The 19,727-nt window shown below is 44.6% G+C and overlaps 1 protein-coding gene across 3 annotated transcripts; it reads left to right on the top strand.

The window, feature by feature from the left end:
* Nucleotides 1-5,436: 5,436 nt before the first annotated feature.
* LOC147424092 (regulatory protein viviparous-1-like) lies at nt 5,437-10,082 on the top strand. Of its 3 annotated transcripts, XM_086502127.1 has the most exons (7): nt 5,437-5,786; nt 6,283-8,038; nt 8,139-8,231; nt 8,424-8,524; nt 8,724-8,770; nt 9,182-9,258; nt 9,339-10,082. In XM_086502127.1, exons 2-7 carry the CDS (start codon nt 6,293-6,295, stop codon nt 9,561-9,563), a joined length of 2,289 nt encoding a protein of 762 aa, XP_086358253.1. In that variant the 5' UTR covers nt 5,437-5,786; nt 6,283-6,292; the 3' UTR covers nt 9,564-10,082. The 3 variants fall into 3 exon arrangements, with proteins under 3 accessions (XP_086358253.1, XP_086358251.1, XP_086358252.1); XM_086502125.1 differs by lacking the exon at nt 5,437-5,786 and having other exon boundaries at nt 5,970-8,038; XM_086502126.1 differs by lacking the exon at nt 5,437-5,786 and having other exon boundaries at nt 5,972-8,038; nt 8,427-8,524; nt 9,339-10,081.
* The last annotated feature ends 9,645 nt before the right edge of the window (nt 10,083-19,727 follow it).

Raw genomic sequence — 19,727 nt, forward strand, 5'->3', positions numbered from 1 at the left:
GACGCCTGCCTCTAGTGCTTCATGGCGCCCCCTCCAAGCCCGGAAGCTCGCGATTTTGTGCACCCTACCTCGTTCCCAAACGGGAAAGGCATCCCATTTTGGAAAATGAACTGTCTAATTTTGGAAAAGCCCCCAAAAGAGCCACGGTTCTCACCAAAAATAGCTTGCTTTTAGGGACCACGCCTAGAGAGAGATTGTAAGAGACACCTAAGCTCTGATACCAATGTAAGAACTAGGAACTAGAATCTTAGGATCCTCCTCCCAAGCTCCCTTTATATAGGCGGGCTCCTAGCCCCTTGCCCTAGACGGATCCCCTGTCCACACTGCCTAGCCCGACCCTTGGCCGTAGTCCATGACTAACCTAGTTCTTAGGGTAGAGGACCCTTGTCCTGACAAAGCATGCCATCTCTTTTAGAGAGCCTCTTACATAGAGCCACATGCCTGCAAGATGCACACGTAGGTGATAGCATATGGAGAAGGCCCTTGCTTCGCACCTGTTCTAAACAGCCCATAGCTTATTGGCCCGGCCGGTGTCGGCATATCTTGCAATGAGTGCACTTCAGAAGACGACATCCCACACAGGAGCATCACATTTGGCGTACATATAAACCAAGGCATTGCTAGGCACAACAGTTTTCTACAGCAACCCATGACTAACAAGCCCATATGGGCATCTTGCGTACATACACCTGCCTTGTAGATGAACGCATACGTGATTGCATTTGGAGAGAGGCCCTCGCCTTGGATTCGATGAAAACAGCTGAGAGATTTTTGTCCCTGCTCTGTTGCACGTATCCTGCAATCAATGCACTCCAAGAGACGGTATTGGGAGTAGGAAGCTCCTCAAGCTCGTTTTGTGTTTTCTGAAGTGCACCACATTTAGCATACATATCAACCAAGGTATTGCCAAGCACGACAATTTTTATGAACAACCCTTGCTAAAGTCTCCCACATTTGGCATACATATCGATCGAGGCATTGCCAAGCACACCATCTCTCTTTGAGAGCAATTTGCGTAGAGCCACATGCCTGCAAGATGCACACGTAGGTGATAGCGTCTCGAGAAACTTGAAAGGCCCTCGCTTTGCATCTGCTGAAAATAGCCCAGAGCTTGCCAATCCACTGTTGTTGGGAATATCCTACAATCTTTACGTTCCAAAAGACGGCATCCCGCACAAGAGCACCACATCTGGCATAGACATCGACCAAGGCATTGCCAAGCATGGCAATTTTTTTCAACATCCCCTTACTATCAATATCGGAGTGGATTTTTAAGCCCACAACAACGTCTTGTGTGCCTTCAAGATGCACGCTTATGTGATTGCATATAGAGAGAGGCCCTCGCTCTGCATCTGCTGAAAATAGTTGAGAGCTTTCCGGCCCTGCTCTTGTTGCGCGTATCTAGCAATCAATGTAGTCCAAGAGATGGCATTGGGGACAGGAAGATCCACAACCACGTTTTGTGCTTTTTGAAGTGCACCACATTTAGCATATGTCTTGACCAAGGCATTTCCAAGCATGGCAAAGTTTTGCAACAGCCCCTGACTAACAATATAATAGTGAATTTATAAGCGCATGTCGGCATCTTGCGTACAACAACATGCCTACAAGATGCACGCTTATGTGATTGCATCTGAGAGAGGCCCTCCCTTTGCATCCGTTTAAAACAACCAAGAGCTTTCTGGCCCTGCTCCTATTGCCTGTATCCCACAATCAATACACTCCAAGAGATGCCACTCGGGACAGGAAGCTCCTCAAGCACGTTTTGGGTGTATTCTGCAGACAACACATTTCAAGTGAAGAGCATGCCTATAAAGACATTTCATGTTTCCATGTTGGCACCACATTTGACATACATATGGACCAACGTGTTGCCAAAAGCAGCGCCAGTTGATTGTGAATTCTCTTACCCATATGATAGTCTTGCGTAAGAACATATCCCAAGCACGACAATTTTTTGAAATAGCCGTATCTCAAGGGCCCCACGGTTGGCGTACATTCACGCAATCAATGCTGCAGGAGACGGCATTCGGGAGTAGAAGCTCCGCAAGCATGTTTTGTGCTTTTTGAAGTGCACTGCATTCAGGATACATATCGACCAAGGCATTGCAAGCAAGACAACTTTTTGAAAAATCCCTAGCTGAAGTGTCCCACATTTGGCTTACGTATCAATGAAGGCAGTGCCAAGCACGCCATCTCTTTTACAGAGCATGTTGCATCGAGCCCCATGCCTGCAAGATGCATACGTAGGTGATAGCATCTGGAGAAAGGCCCTTGCTTCGCAAATCACACATGTTCAAAACAACCCATAGCTTCCTGGCCCGGCCTTTGTTGGACATATCTTGCAATCAATGCATTCCAAAAGACCACATCTCGCACAAGAGCACCACATTTGGCGTACATATCAACCAAGGCATTGCCAGGTCCGACAGGTTTCTTCTGCAACCCCTAACTAACAATATCAGAGCGGAATTTTAAACCCATAATGGTATCTTGCGTACACACATGTGGCTTCAAGATGCACGAATATGTGATTGTTTCTGGAGAGACTCCCCTCGCTTTGGATCCTTCGAAAACAGCCGAGAGATTTCTGCCCCGGGCTCGTGATGCGCTTATCCCGCAATCAATGCATTGGAGCAAGAAGCTCCTCAAGCTCGTTTTTTGCTTTCTGAAGTGCACCACATTCAGCATATGTATCGATCAAGGCATTCCCAATCACGACAAGTTTTATAAACAACCCTTGCTTAAGTGACCCACATTTGTCATACATATTGACCAAGGCAGTGCCAAGCACACCATATCTTTTCGAGTCCTGCTGAAAACAGTCCAGAACTTGTTGGTCTGGCCGTTGTTGGGCATATCCTGCAATCAATGCGTTCCAAAAGACGACATCCCGCGCAAAATCATTGCAATCCAAGAGACGACATTCCAGATAGGAAGCTCCTCAAGGACTTTTCGTGCTTTCTCTAGCACACCACATGTGGCATACATATCGACCAAGACACTGCCAAGTATGAAATCTTTTTTAAACAGCCTCTAACTTACAATATAATGGTGATGCTTACAAGATATTTTATGCACCCCGCAAAGATAATCACGGAAAGGATATCCATCAAGAACTTTTTGTGCTTTCGTGAGAGTCTCACATTTGACATACATATTCGATCAAAGCACCACCGAGCACACGATCTCATCATGAATTCTCTTTGAGCTGTTGCTGCCCTACTGCTGGGTCGAGACGTGCCTCAATTTAAGGAGTTGCTTTCTGCCACACAGAGAGCTGCTTAGATTCAAGGAGCTGCTTAGCACTACATTCCAAGAGTCCACACTCTTGATAGGAAGCTGAAAACAGCCTAGAGCTTTTTGGCCTTGCTCCTGTTGTGCGTATCCCGTGACCAGTGCATTCCAAGAGACATCATTCCAAGTGATCCTTACATGGGCATATAGAGAGAGCTTTCTTTGCATCCGCTGAAAACAGCCTAGAGATTTTTGGTCCTGCTCTTGTTGCGCACATCCCGGAATCATTGCAATCGAAGAGGTGACATTCCGAACAGGAAGCCCCTCAAGCACTTTTTGTGCTTTCTCAAGCGCACCACATGTGGCATACATATCGACCCCAAGACAGTGCCAAGTATGACATCTTTTTTAAACAGCCTCTGACTTACAATATACCGGTGATGCTTGCAAGATATTTTATCCACCCCGCAAAGATAATCACGGAAAGAATACCCATCAAGAACTTTTTGTGCTTTCGCGAGAGTCTCACATTTGACATACATATTCGATCAAAGCACCGCCGAGCACACGATCTCATCATGAATTCTCTTTGAGTGGTTGCTGCCCTACTGCTGGATCGAGACGTCCCTCAATTCAAGGAGTTGCACTCTGCACAGAGAGCTGCTTAGATTCAAGGAGTTGCTTAGCACTACATTCCAAGAGTCCGCACTCTTGATAGGAAGCTGAAAACAGCGTAGAGCTTTTTGGCCCTGCTCCTGTTGTGCGTATCCGGTGACCAGTGCATTCCAAGAGACATCATTCCAAGTGATCCTTCAAGATGCATGCGTAGGTGATTGCATCTGTTTAGAAAAGTGATGCCAGGTGGATGAACGTGGAGTCAGAAATTAAATTTCTCATGAGTCCACACTCTTGATAGGAAGCTGAAACAGCGTAGAGCTTTTTGGCCCTGCTCCTGTTGTGCGTATCCAGTGACTAATGCATTCCAAGAGGAGACATCATTCCAAGTGATCCTTCAAGATGCATGCGTGGGTGATTGCATATGGTTCGAAAAGTGATGCCAGGTGGATGAACGTGGAGCCAGAATTTAAATTTCTCATGTATGCTAACGAAGTAACGATGCTTGACGGAGAGTCCTACGACGCTTTAGCAATTTGGCTTTCCTTGCCAATGCATGGAAGGGTTGGTCAATGTGAAGAGGCGTAAGATAAAGACCATCGAGGGAACCCTTCTCGCAAGGGATAGATCGCATACGTTTTTCAAACTGTTGCTATTGTAACTCCCAGTCCCTCCTAGAAAGTCTTGCTGCTACTACAGCATCCTCCTTTCGTTGGTGACACTCATCCTTCTCGAAAAGAGATTGAAGCCTCTTTTTGACTTTCTCCAATCTTTTCTGTTCTCTTGCTTTTGTTATCTCCTCTTTTTTTGCATTTTTCAACAAGTGAGCATTGGCCTCGTGGCTAGGGTGCTTGTCTTCTTCCTCGTTTTCAAGTTGTCACCGCATTTTACACTGAAAAGGTCGCGGACATGCTGCTCGTCTGAGGTGAGAGGCCACCCGTGACCCACTCGATGGCGGGTCCGAAAACCATCGTTTCCTTTTATTGTCCAACCGTGGTGTGCCACGAAGGATGCGTGCTCAGAGTTGGAGGGGTTGGGCCGACAGTCTGAACCCAACCCAAGATAGAGAGTTAGACTTGTTGAAGGTAAATTAGCTAAGGACCTGGTCGCGCGGAGTGTTATCCTGCTATGTAGCAGGTAACCAGCCGGTAGCTTAGAGAGAGAAAGTTGCCATCATCGCGAGCACGTCACCTAGAGAGGCGAAAATTTTTGGATGCATTCTCTCAAAAATCGTGGGATTCAGTTAGATCTCTGGTTATCATGGGCGAGAATGCGCAGCCGCCTTGCCCACGGAGCTGTCCCGCCTTGACGGAGCTGTCCCGATTTCAGACCCTCTCGCAAAACAGTTTGACCAGCGATTTCACTGCAATGATGGTGTGATAGGGTGACTTGCAAACCGGGCAGGATAGCTGCAACACAGCTACAGGCGACCAGGCCCTAAGTGAGAGTAGGCTGGCTGCTAGCGAGCGTCGCCGTGGCGGAGTGAAAACTCTAAAAGCAACAAGATAAAATATAAATAGGCTAGAATGGACACGTGATAGGTTAGAAAGAGAGAGAGCGAGAGGGGGGGAGACTCGGAGAGAGATAGAGAGAGGTGAGAGAATCCTTCAAACCGCCCCGGCGTCATCACACTTGTGTTTGTAACAGCAGCTGTGCGTGTGTGTGTGTTGTCATCCTCAGAAGAGAGCCTCTCTCTCTCTCTCTCTCTCACACACATACACACACAGGCTGACACAGCAGCATCAGCTTGAGAGTAGTGTGGGTGGCTTCCTCGTATCGAGGAAAATAATTTGGTGGAAGTCTCCAGACTCCTGCTTGAAGAACAAGCAATCTTCATCATTTTCTTTGACCCTGGTTTCTCTTTTGGCGGGCTAATGTGCCAACACCTTACTGCCCAGTACACCAGATTCGGCACCACCGCGTCTCAAGCAGAGGTAGCTATTTTTAATAATCATAGTCCCGTGACCCGTAATACAATATCTATCATGGTTAATTTTTTTTAACGTCGCCATCAATCTCCATCCCCCTCCCCAGCTCTCTATATATAAAATTCTGTCTGCCTCTCTGTTTGGTGGCCACCTGTTATTGTGCGCTGGCTGAGCGATTATTTTTGTAGACTGTGTTGAGAGAGAGAGAGAGAGAGAGAGAGAGAGAAAAGTGTATGTGTGAGAGAGGGAGAGAATCCGAGAGATCATCGGAGTGTCCTGACTGCTGCGTATGTATAAGTGGGTGCTCCAAACCGTGCATGGTTTCTTCACGTCCGTGCAGCGTACTCTGTGTGTGTGTGTGTGTGTGAGAGAGAGAGCGCAAATCTTACCTTTCTTACATGGCACATCCATGGGGCCTGCAACAGCCTTGTCCTTCAGTAGCTGTCTGATCTCTGAAAGCACCTTCTATGCAATATTGAGTAATCTTCTTTGCAATGTTTAGGGTAGAGGATATGGGTGTTAATGCAACTTGCCTTGTCGGCCCCAGCGTCCACGTACCAATGCTCCAAGGCGAAGCTTTTACAGACACAGGCGGCGTCGACTCCTTCAGTTGCTTAGCTGCTCCTTCGTTTCTCGAGTCATCATCACCAAGATCAGACTCGTCGACCTCATCTTCCTCCTCCTCGGAGGTTTTCAATGCTACTGAGCTCACCAACGAGGCCTCTACACTTTTTGAGAGAGGCAGGGGTGGCGATACAACATGGGTGATTTCAACTACCTCATGCAAGTATGAGTCTACTTCATCGCCTCTTGACTATCATGGTGTATCCAACTCCCCACTGATGAATATCCCTTCTCCCATCCTTGAGGAAGGAGACCTAGTGTTCAACATGCATGAGGTGGATGGTATTTCTGAGGATCTAGACCTGGATATGAAGTCTTGTTTGAAGGATCAAGTGTCTCCCTCGGAAAGATGTTGCAGCCAGAGGGACTCTGGTTACGACGAAGACATGCTCTTATCTCGCTTAGATAAGTTTTTGGAATCTGATGCCTCACAGGAGGTGGTTAGTGAGTCTGGCTTCCCCTCCATGAATGATCTCTTCCCGGATTTGAGTTTGCCACAAGAATTTTCCTTGCTGGATGACATGAGTACATGGCCGGCTTTAGACTCCAACCTGCAAGGCTTGGATTCTCCTACTTCATTTCCAGCTGTGGAGGATGTGCAAGCAGTGTTGTCTTCTTCCGCAGGAGGTGAGGAGGAATCTGCGTCTCAGATGTTTGCACGCTGGTTACAGAGAAATGCTCACTGGGTTTCTCTGCCGGATCTCCGAAGAATCAAGCTGAAGACATCCACTATTGAGAATGTGACTAAAAGGCTAGGTGGAGGAAAGAAAGGGCTGATGCTCTTCTTGAAGTTTGTGTTGATGTGGGTCCAAAACTCGCGGCAGAATGCTGCAGCAGAGGAGGGTGCGGCTATGGTGTCACCTTCCACACTTCGTACGAGCCTATCACCTTTGCCAGGTTTCGAAGCGACGACGGTCATGACTATGGAGGGTGTATCAAGTAGGGATACATTGTGTGCATCAGGTCCTCCTGGTGTTTTGCTTGGGGCCAAAACCCACATGCAGACCGCCTTCTCTGATTGTGGGAGTTCACCGACTACTGCATTAAGCGCTGATTGGACTGCTTCAAGAGCTCAAGGTGCACACACAAACCTAGTGCATCCGAACATCTCCAGCCCCATGCCTAGCGGATATGGTACAATCACCAATGGGCCGGGTGCTTGTAGCCCTCTTCCTAGTACTAACTTTTACCGTTCCAACAATCCATGGCTTCAGCAAAACAGTAATGTGGTGCGTGGGGTTGGCCCTGCATCTGCGACGCCGCCTTTGCAGGTGCTAGCTCGAGGCAGCAACAATCACCTTGGCAGCGCATGCAGTGCAGATGCCAGCAGTATGATGATGTCTATGGCACAGCAGCAACAATGCACAGATGCAACTCCTGCAGCAACTACTCGTGCTGCCCGCAAAAGTCGAATGGAACGGCAAAGATGGAGTGTCCGTCGCAATCGAAAATGGGCAACAGCAAGCCAGCATCATCGGTTAGCCGGAGCAGCGACTTGCAGCGGGTATGCGCACTCCAATGTATCCTCCTGGTCCCAGCCGTTTGGGAATGGAATGCAAAAGCCCTTGACGTACTCACGCTCGCAATTGTGCCAGCAGAGCTCAAAAGCATCCATTACAACGACTCATCAACAAGTATGGCTTCACAGCACCTTTTCAGACTATGGTTTTGTTTGAATAAGGTAAATGGATTTTTTCCAGTGCAGTAAATGTCTGTGTTTGTGATGGCTTGCAGAGTAAAAGGCCAGAGAGAAACTTGAAGCTTCTGTTCCATAAGGAATTGAAACTAAGCGATGTGGGGAGTCTTGGCAGAATTGTCTTGCCAAAGGTAGACAGTTGCTAAGCAAGTGTGTTCGAAAGAGAGAGAGAGAGAGTGTGTGCACGCGCACTCGTGCAGAGCATTGAAGTTGTCGTGTGTGTGGACACATGTTTTGCAAGTTTCAGGAATGGTTGTTTTAATCACGGCAACTTTTATGTAAGCTGGCGTGACCTCTTTGTGCGTGCGTGTGCCTGCATACAGAAGGCGGCTGAGACATGCTTACCTCCTCTAGAGTTAAGAGACGGTGTGAACCTTGTTGTGGAGGATATGAACTCTACCAAAGTCTGGAACATGCGATACAGGTAACTTAATTCTGTTGTTGATGCTCGATCTTACTCGATTCTGAATGAAGTTATATTATTCAGAACAACACAAATATTCACGCACCCATGCGCGCACACATATATACGGCCGCATGTGTACAACATGAGCACACGATCTCTTCGCCAGCTTACAGATTATGTGTTCCTAACTGTTTTGTTTGATGGTGGACATGCTCAGGTTTTGGCCCAACAACAAGAGCCGTATGTATCTACTTGAGAATACAAGTGAGTATCTTGTCTTTTGCGCTGGAAGTCCTGCTACGTAGTTTATTGCATGATATTGCCTTTATGCATACAGACATAGACACACATCTTTATTGATGTGTGTATATGCGCAAGCTCAGGTGGTAAGCTTCTTGAATAGTGTCTTTGAGGTAGTGTCCGAGCATGGTGTGAGTCTATCCCAATTGATCCCAACCTCGAGGAGCATGAGTGTGAGTGGGTGTGAGTTGCGTCTCCAGGTTAGGGTCATAAAGCAAACAAAAGCATGCAAACATGAAATATACACACACATCTATTCACTTACAATTGGCTTGTGTTTATGTGCAAAAGACATAAATGTAACACATTTGTGCACACACACACTTATCTATGAGAGAGGAAAGTGACTAAAGAATACCTTTACCTTGCCAATAGGTGACTTTGTAAAACTTTATGACCTCAAGGAAGGTGACTACATGATGATGTACATGGACAGCTTGACAAACAGATATGTAAGTATATACTTTGTTGCAGTTTCAAGGGATGGTAGTGTCGCATGTACACGTCGAAGCTACTAATCCATTATTTACAGGTGATTAGGGGTGTTAAAGGATTGGGAATCCAATCCACAGCATTGGCAGGCCGGAGCAATAATGATGTGCATTCAGGAGATAAAAGGAATAGAAGCTTGTTGGAGGACAAGGAGGTAAACTTGGTCTCAATAGCGAGAGGTGCGACGAATTCCGAGGATTCGGGCGAGGACTTGTTGTTTGTGGAGCTGATTGAGCAATCTTTGGAGGATGTAAAAGACTCCTGAAACAAGAATATAAGAAGATGATGCTCTCCTAAGTTATAAATCCTGAAGAGTCCCTCTTAAGGGTGATATGTGTAGGAAGGAAAGCCTTGCTAATCATTTTTGACCACTTTTTCTTAAAAGACATCCCTTGAGTCCAATACAAAGCTGTCTATAAACTGGTTGCCGGTCTTGCCTACAAGATTTTTGTGGAAGTGCAACCTTGCTACTTTTGACATTTTAGATTAGTTTTTGTGATCACCAATCACCACCACCTTACCTTGACAGCTACCTTGATATTGACATCGAGGATAGGGTAGGGCACCCAATATGTACAAATATCTACCACATGAAACCCGACAAGGCGTGGGCTGCGGTGGGCAACTGTGGCCGCCTCCCTGTGCCATCCCTTCTCTTTCTTGTAAGAAAGCTTCAGAAAGATTATTACCTTATTCACTGAAAATAGTTGGAATTAGTATTAGCGGCTTATGGACTGTAGTTCAGGGTTTTACACCAATATTGTTTAAATTGAAAACCTTCAATTTTCAAATATAGAGGTACATTTTAAATTTTGAAGGTGGGATTATACTATACTTAGGTTTTTCTTGAGCATTGAGATTCATTGCTGATGATGATAAACCCTCAAAAAGCAAATTGAACTGTTGGGAGCCCCCTTACTATTGCTAGAGAGGTGTTTGCTTTAGATTGCACAAAGATCTGGTACAATGCTTCTAGGTGATGTGGTACTTGACGTTGGTGATGTTGACGACGACGATAAAGCTTGTCAATGAGTGCCACATGGCATGTAATGATTTGTTCAGCCTATTTCTTGTAAGAGGCATCATTTTCTGTATATGTAATCAATCGTATCTCATCCTCTTGGGATACAAGGATTGTGACTTTTCTCACCTTGTTCTAAATGACAATTTGACAAGCAATCTTGTGATACAGGTTTGCTAGATCTCTCCCAATTATAGCTAATCATCCCTTACTTTGATTAGTGGAATGTAGGAATTTGGCAATATTAAGTAGCCATCATAGATGCCCTAATATTGATAGGGAGTGTACTCAATTGGCCCATCATATAATACTTTGTGCAATTCACCTTTTTCAAATTGTCCATGTGTACAAGAGGTGATTCACACACCATACCGTTTTAGTTAGCTGGCAACCCTGCTGGCCTTCGTGTGAAACCCTTCCCTCTTCAACCAATTCTTTTGCACGCTTTGGGACCCTCCAATATTTTGCCAAACTCCCATTTGGCGGAGTTACGAAACTGGCCTTGGATTGACCCCCACCATTAGTGTTCGGGAAAAACCATTTTCTCATACATACAAAGTTTCTTTTCTTGAATTTTCCAAGAGGAAATTTTAAAAACTTATGCTATTTTTTAGACTTTTTCTCCATTTTAAGATGGATTTTCTCCTTTTGTGCTTGCCTTCAACCGGCATTTTGTAAATCGAAAATGGCACGATAATAAAAGCTCAAGACACATTTTTCCCGAACATTGCCCGCCATCCATGCGAAAGCATGCAATGTTGAACTTGCAAGGGTAGACTCCCTCTTGTGCGAAACGCATCTAATAAGATTCGAAGAACTTTAAAAAATTTGACTTTTTATACAATTTTAAGAAAAGATACTTGATTTCAATATCAAATTGTGAGTTTTGAAAAAAAAAAAAGGAGGATTGAATTGATATTTTAAAATAACTTACAAATTGTAATGTGCATAATTCATAGAACACATGTATACAAAATGAAAGATAAAGATAGTCACAATGGATAATCCATAGAACCAATGGATACAAAACGAGAATCAAAACATTAGAAATATACACCAACCTCGAACTTAGACCGAGCCTTGAGGTTCAAAGAATAATCATCATTTGCATTTTGGAAAAGTGTACAAAAAAAGATCAACAATAGAGTTTGAATATACTTTATCTTGACAATTTAAAGTGCAAAAGGTCAATGATTAAAAAAATTACAAATAAAATAGAAATTTTAGTTCAATTGTATATACATATGCTCAGAGTTTTTGTCGTGTCACATTGGGACTTCAAAAGAAGACTACAAATATCTTTCTATTTGTGTGTGTCCTCCTCTTTGTCCATAGGTTCACACGTTTGATCATCTTGATTCTATATTAATCAAAATTAAATTAAACAAATTAACAACTCAAAACAATGAATACAATATGATTTGTCTAGTAAACTTATCGTCTGTAGAGATTCAATTGCTGAGTCGAATTGCTCGCGAGAGATGTGATGGTTCTTTAACAACCATTGGCAAGTATTGATTTTGTGTGCCGCTCTCGATACTTAACCTTCTCTCTGGTCGGACGACTCAGAGTGATATTTTCTAAGTTAGCAATAACAAAAACAATTCATAAAAGTTAAAACCTTTTTTAAATCGGTTTAGGCTTCAATTTAAACAAATTTACATATTTGTCCTTTCAAGTTGTTTTGCCTCTCGAACCATAGTGTGGGAGTTTGTTTGGTTCGAGCTTCACGTTTTTTACTATAGGATAAACCCGTTGCAGCTTGTTCGCCTTTTTTTTGCATTGCCTACTCCCACTCCGCATCTATCATGTTGCCTCCGCGATAGCTCCTATCTGGATTTGCGACATGGTTGGCCATTACGCGTCGTACACTCGAAACGCCTTGCCCTGTGCTGTACCAAAGTCGACTCGTCGTCAACCCATGCGTGTTGATACGGGTGCGTCAGTACCTCGTCCTCTACGTCTGGAAGGGGAGTAGGTTGGTAAGAAGGGACCGTAGAAGGAGGTGCCGTCAGTGCAAGTCTCTGGACGTAGAGAGTCCCTCCCTGGCTCCCCCATGGCGTGGTCTATTGAGAAAGATTGTAGGCCACAAGTTATTATTGGAGATACTCGTCTCGCAAAAAGAGTGTGCACTAGAGGTTTGGATCTACCACTGGCGGAGGAACCTTTGTAGATGGGCCAGCACCTCCGTAGGTGTAAGAGGGCCATGCCTGCTCAAGAGTTGGGTCCACTAGAGGTAACGTCCACCCTGGATGGTGGCCCATCTAGAATGCGAACTAAGCCAAAGGAAGAATGACTGGATTGCTCTCTAGTAAGTGGTTTCTCGTCCGATATCTACATTAGAGGTAGATAAGTATTAGGACGTCTTACACACATATAAACTATTAGATCTAAGTAGGGGACTAAGTGTCAATAGTCTAATTGCACCTCTTTATATATCATCACAATCTCAATCGTGGTAACAATTAAAAAGGGACTATACTTAAGAGAGCGTTAAACCATCAGGTGCTATGCTCCATTCTTTAGTGTCTACATACATGCACACACACACATATATACATATACACGTGCATACATATCTATACGTAGATACGTACATATACACACATTCTCTTTCTATCTCTATCTCTCTCTAATCTCTCCATATCTCTCTCTTTACCTTTACCTCTCTCTCTCTCTCTCTCCCCTTCCCCTTTTCATTTTCCAAACTTGCTTTCTTTTTCTCTCTACTCTCTATACTCTAAACCTACTTTTTATTTCTTTCTCTATTTTTGATTTCCTATCTCTAAACCTACTTTGCTCTCTCTCTCTCTCTCTCTCTCTCTCTCTCTCTCTCTCTCTCTCTTAGATATCTCTATTTATACCTATATTTTCCCTCTCTTTACCATTTTACTCTTTTTCTTTATCTCTTTTCTTATTCTACTCTTTCGTTCTTTTATTTACATTTCTATTTTTTACTTAATACTTCATTAGTTTCTTTAATATATTTTTTTTAACACAATCTCTTTCTTTAATCTCTATTCAAGTTTCAAGTTAAGTGCTCAGGAAAGTTTCAAGCAAGCTCAATCTACAAACAGGTCGACTTACAATCAATGTGTGTTTTCTACAATGAATGTCGTTCGTTTAATCTACTCTATCAATCGGTTTACAAGGAAAAACCATAAACCCTACATCTAATCTATTCCTACACGCAAATGGAAGAGGTATGTGCGTCCCTATTTTTCTTCTTGTTGGATTGCGGGAGCACACACACAAGCAAGAGAGAGAGAAAAGCATAGAACACACAGAGTGGGTGGGGAGACTGAGAAGTGGCAGCTCCCCTTATACAATATACTCACTATAAGTATAGGGTAACAGTGGGCGGGCACCCATGACTTGGGCGACCGGTCAAGGCACATAGGCCTTAACCCCAACAACCTCCCACTTAAAGGCCAATGTGCCTTTAAGAAAGATCTAGTAGTGTACAACTAATAGAAGGTGAGATATTCTCTCAACCTATGCCCACTGACTCTCGAGGAGCTGGTGCATCCGACTCTACTGATAGACAAACATCCCGCTGCGGAGGCCACACAGAGCTAGCTCCAAGCTCTGCAAAGAGTCTACAAGAGCTCATGCACTCCTGCAAGTATCGGTCCAATACCTGCAAACTTCCCCTATGCTCTATGCCGAGATCAGTCATCGAACAACTAATCAAACCTGCTGCAAATGCTCCCACTGCAGCTGCTATATCGGGCCTCGAGATCAGCATCTCGTACATGAGGACACCGAACGTTGATGCAACCCTGGCAATCTCTGCCACCTCCAACTCAGAACTCAACTCATGGCAATCCTGTCCCCTATCATAGAGACCATGGCACCCTGACTCCGAGCTCTGGAGTGACTCCTCGTGCCCACCACATATCACATGTGTAACAAGAGTATCCATCTGTCCTGAATCTGCATCAAGCTCTGGCATAAGCATATCAAGAAATGACTCCACAATAGCCGACATCTCAGCATCCATGTGAGTCATCTCTGTCATCACCTCTGATGACTCATCCTGCTGTGACTCACTAGAGCTGTCCCGCTCTACCTGTGCATCCGTAGACGCAACCTGCACAACAAGGTCACTGCTCTGCACTCCATGCAAAGAATCCTGCAACCCACAAGCAAAAGAGACTCGCCTGCTCTCTTGCTCTCTACCTGGCTGCATGATCACAGAGACAACACCGTCTCTCCCGTGATCCACATGCAATAAGTAACCTGTACCATTCCTGACACCTCTCGGAATCACTAGCGAACCCAAATGCAACGCAAAAGATCGCTCAAGCAGCGATACCCGACATCCACTATCGCGTAATTATCTGACTGAGATCAAATCCTGTCTCAGATCTGGCACATAACGCACATGACGCAGGGTAAATCTCATACCACTGGGCAAGGACAAACATACATCTCCCCTACCCTCAATGTCATACACAACACCATCAGACATGTGCACACAACCAAGTCTCCCACTAGAAAGCGTGCTAAACCACTCACGATGCAACGTGACATGAAAAGTAGCATCTGAATCTAGTAACCAATGTGAAGACAATGTGCAATCCGATATGCAATCCGTAGACATAAGATCGTCTGAAGACAAGGTAGATGTAAATGTGACATCACCGTCACAAGCATACTCAGTAACCACCGTACTAATCTCACTAGAATCTGTCATGCCCAAATCTGCATCACGCATATGTCGCCTCCGTTGTCTCAAACGCCTGAAACATCGATGCCTAATGTGCCCTCTATGTCCACAATGCCAACATGTCAAGTCTCTATGCCGTCGAGACTTGCGTGTGGGACCAATATCTCCCATGGACATAGAAGTGGGACTAGACTCCCCAGTAGACATGGATGTCGCGTACATAGCATGTAAACTCTGCCATAAAGCATGAGTTGTAGTCTCCCTCGAGACTTGCCAGTCAACAGACTCAACCAGATGCAAATGAATCGTAGACATGGCTAACTCATCAAGATCCTGCCAATCATCATCACGCATAGACTTGGGCTTCGCCGATAAACCACGCAAGGGTTTATCCTGCCCCAAATTTGTCAATGCAACAAGCATATGCTCCTTCCAAGCAACAAAATCTGCACCATCAAACTGTGTCAGACCATAACGCTGGAAGTCAAATGAAAAATCAGCCATAATGCTCGCAAAAGAGCAACCAACAATGAGTAGCAAATGTCAACCAAATCAGCCCTAAACTGACTCGAATCGCATGAACAAAAGTCTGCAAATATGGCTGCAAATCAGCCCCAAAACAGCCCCAAAATTCAGCTCTTAAACAGCTGCATAAACAAGTCACAAACGTGTCCCAGATCAGCCTACAACTGAGCCATACATGGACACCTGCAAATAGGAAACAATGGCTGAAAATTCAGCGCCCAAATAAGCCCTCAAACCTGCCTGTAAACTTGTAAACATGTAAAACCTGCTGAAAAACCTCAAGCCGTTAGTGCTCGAATCCGGCTACCTAGCTCGTAGCCACACAAGCATACATCACAATACTCACTCCTATGAGTGTGCCAAGATAACTGTACGCCTGTCAAACCGTGAGCGAATCACCAAGCCCACACTGTGCGTGTGTATGCATACACACGCACGAATCCGGCTACCTAGCTCGTAGCCTCACAAGCATACATCACAATACTCACTCCTGTGAGTGTGCCAAGATAACTGTATGCCTGTCAAACCGTGAGCGAATCACCAAGCCCACACTCTGTGGTATCGATGCATACACACGCACAAATCTCCCACCTGCAGAGAACACCGCATGCAAATGCTGAGTGCAACCCGCAATTTCTACCTAGATCGCATAAATGATGCGCAGAAAACTCCTGGGAAAATTTCGCCAGAATTTCATCAGTAAAGCGGCCACAAAACCAGTAACCAAACTGGCTGCACGCTCAAAACCATGAGCAACCAAAGCGCATCAAACCGCACTCCAAATGCATGCATCAATCTCCACACTTTGCATACATCATTGCAAACACCTGCAAATCTAGTACACAAATATCTGCTCTACCTGTGACTGCCAAAAAACATGCTCGAGGCATACATTGCCGAGCTCAAAATGCAATCACATTAGTCTCCCTGAGCATCAAACCACATAAGGCATACATCGTATCCTCCCACTCTGATACCACTTGTTGGATTGCGGGAGCACACACACAAGCAAGAGAGAGAGAGAAAAGCACAGAACACACAGAGTGGGTGGGGAGACTGAGAAGTGGCAGCTCCCCCTATACAGTATACTCACTATAAGTATAGGGTAACAGTGGGCGGGCACCCATGACCTGGGCGACCGGTCAAGGCACATAGGCCTTAACCCCAACACTTCTTGTTTTAATCTTTGTGTGTGTGTGTGTGTGTGTGTGTAGTATAATACAATAGGGAAAGGGAGGAGTCTTACCATACACCGAGTAAACTTTACCAAGCAAATGACAAAACCAAGCGAGACCCACCATATAGACTGAACACTCGGAGCCACTAAACACCAGTTTTAAATAAGATTTCCTTCCCTTTGTCCATGCTAAGGGTGTAGACATATGGTCGTGACACATTACATGCCTTATAGGTGTTTGATAGGTGCATTGTTTTAATTGGATGCTTTATGTCCCCTTTTTGCTTGGCACAACGTTATCCTTATGTTGTCAGCAAGTGAAAATGGTGACATATAGTGTGATGTGGTGCACGCACACGCGCACACACACACACAGGCCTTGCTCAACATTACTGATATTTAGAACACTTGATGTGTAGTCTACACCCTCAAGTCGGAAGGCCATTATGCAAAGCCACCAGTCCTTTGATGCTTTTAGGTGAAAAATCAAATTTAGTTCACCGGTGTGTCTTATAAACTCTACAAGCCTAAATGAGATTCGTTCCTCTCTCTCTCTCTCTCTCTCTCTCTCTCTCTCTCTCTCACACACACACACACACACACACACACACACACACACACACACACACACACACACACCACACAAGAGATCTTGAGTTGAACTCTCCTCGTTGGGGTCACTTGGGATAGTTTCCTTTCACGTTAAAATTCTCTTCTTCTTCTTCTTCTTCTTCTTCTTCTTCTTCTTCCTCTCCCTCTCTCTCACTCTCTCACTGTGTGTGTGTGTGTGTGTGTGTGTGTGTGTGTGGTAACCAATGTAATGGAAATGGCCTATGAACTTTGAGAGTAACGGAAATAGGAAATTAGATAAAGCACTTTTGTGAGATTACTTTGTGAGCATAGCGGGTGAACTTAATTGATGGTAGCAACATAAACATGGTACTTAGTTAACTTGCAATGAATAATACTTTTGCAAGAGATAGAGTTTAGAGATCATGACTACAGCTGAGGACTGGATTCATATGAACCCGGTCCCCCTCCCAATAGGCATTTGTATTATAGTTTCTCCCATCAAGAGAGACTTCGTACAATACAATCTTTGTGTTCCTTGTGACCTAGGTGATGCAATGAAGATGGAAAGCTTCATGCATCACAAGCATAACATAAACTTTGTAGAAAGCATTAATTATCCCAAGCCTCAGTCCCAAGGCCTCAAGCACCTTCGAAGGTGGAGAGAGTTAGCAGGGAATGAGGGTAGGAAGAGGAAGAAGAAACATTTCATAGGAGAAAGAAATAGTTCCTCACTTATCATCACTCTTCTTGCTAGCATACATAATAGCATAGTAATGAAGATGGAAAGCTTAAGCATTGAAGCATGGCTCTTGGTTGGATTTGCATTCCATAGCCAAGAGTGTTGGTGTAGGCACTCAACTTCTCAACAATCTTAGAGAAGGAGGTGGAGTTCCTCTACTTTTACCAAGTGAGAATGAATCCACAAAATGAGTGTGTGAGAGGTGTATACCCCCCCAAGCTTACCCCTTGCTTGCTTTGGGTGAGCCCTCCTTTTGCCTCATGCCTCAAGCTCATTGGACCCCTCTCCCCCTAGCCAATCATATGCACCATGCATTTCAAGTTTATGGGTAGTTTTTGGATAAGTGTCCTCCTTATCCCTTTGAGAGAGAGAGCCTGAAAATATCTAGATATTTTGTGAATGGAACTAGAAGCGCATTGGACCCCTCTTTAGCCCAGCCAATAGCATTCAAGCACACCATGTGGTTAATCATAGGGAGAGTCTAACATGTGTCCATGTGCCCCTTGAGAAAAGGGGGTGCCCTTTGGGTGAGTGGGAGGTTAAGTCAAAGATTCCCCTAACTTTGGGGCTTTCCCTCTCCTTTGTAGGGTCTATTTTTGACTCAAGCACCTTACCTCCCATGCATGGGAAGCTTCTCAAGCACTTTCCTCATCAAGCATGACAAGCACCTCAAGCACCTTAGTCATCAAGCACGACAAGAACCTCAAGCACCTTAGTCATCAAGCACGACAATTACCTCAAGCATCTTAGTCAACAAGCACGACAAGCACCTCAAGATTAGGTTGGGTTCCCACCTCAAGCTCAGCCCTAAAGGACTTTTAACACTTAACTATTGGAGGTCTTTAATGAAGCTAACCCTAAGGTCTTTTAAGCTCCATTAGATGCACGTTGCTTTTTGATAGACTACCTCCTTTTGGATCCGTATTGAGATGTAACCATCTCTCCTCTTAGTCCCCTGTTGAGATAAGTCTAAAAAGACTTATTGCACATTGCTCTTTGGTAGACCGTCTCCTTTTGGACCCCTCTTGAGATGCAACCATCTCTCCTTTTGGTCCCCTGCTGAGGTAGGTCTAGAAGCACTTATTACACATTGCTCTTTGGTAGACCATCTCCTTTTGGACCCCTATTGAGATGCAACCATCTCTTCTTTTGGTTCCCTGCCAAGATAGTTCTAGAAGCACATGTCTCTATTCTAACTCTTGTTCCCATTTATTCTCCCACATTATATGATCAGTTTTTAATATGAGAAAACCATTTGGGTTAGCTAGATATTAGATTTTATGACAACCAAAGTGTAGATAGTTTCAAAGTCCATTAGAATGCGGGGTAGCAAAAAGAATTGAGTTTTGAGCAAGGTCCTCATAAGAGGATTAAAATTTAAGCAAGAAAATTCGGTGCCTTATTATCCATATATACTATGTAGTTGAGCAAGGTCCTCATAAGAGGATTAAAATTTAAGCAAGAAAATTCGGTGCCTTATTATCCATATATACTATGTAGTTGAGCAAGAAAAATCCGCGCCTTATTATCCATGCATACTATGTAGTTGCAATCGATGATGTAGTCTGCCTTAAATTGGCAACCGTTATCGGAGGTTTTGATGCCGCACTTATGACATTTGCGGGCCCGCAACTTATTGAAGGCGTCGATCATCTGAGGTCGCACAGGTTTTTGAAGCCCTTGGCACCGCCCGTGAAGTAGAGATTGCCGGGTTGAATGGCT

The sequence above is a fragment of the Adiantum capillus-veneris genome, chromosome 26, assembly GCF_014529385.1.
Source record: "Adiantum capillus-veneris isolate H3 chromosome 26, ASM1452938v2, whole genome shotgun sequence".
Taxonomy (NCBI): domain Eukaryota; kingdom Viridiplantae; phylum Streptophyta; class Polypodiopsida; order Polypodiales; family Pteridaceae; genus Adiantum; species Adiantum capillus-veneris.

Excerpts from the sequence above, each read along its gene's own strand:
- LOC147424092 (XM_086502125.1), top strand. The coding sequence starts at position 6,275 with ATGTTTAGGGTAGAGGATATGGGTGTTAATGCAACTTGCCTTGTCGGC. Across the intron at positions 8,232-8,423 it reads GCAGAATTGTCTTGCCAAAG|AAGGCGGCTGAGACATGCTT; the intron begins GTAGACAGTTGC and ends GCCTGCATACAG. Across the intron at positions 9,259-9,338 it reads ACAGCTTGACAAACAGATAT|GTGATTAGGGGTGTTAAAGG; the intron begins GTAAGTATATAC and ends CATTATTTACAG.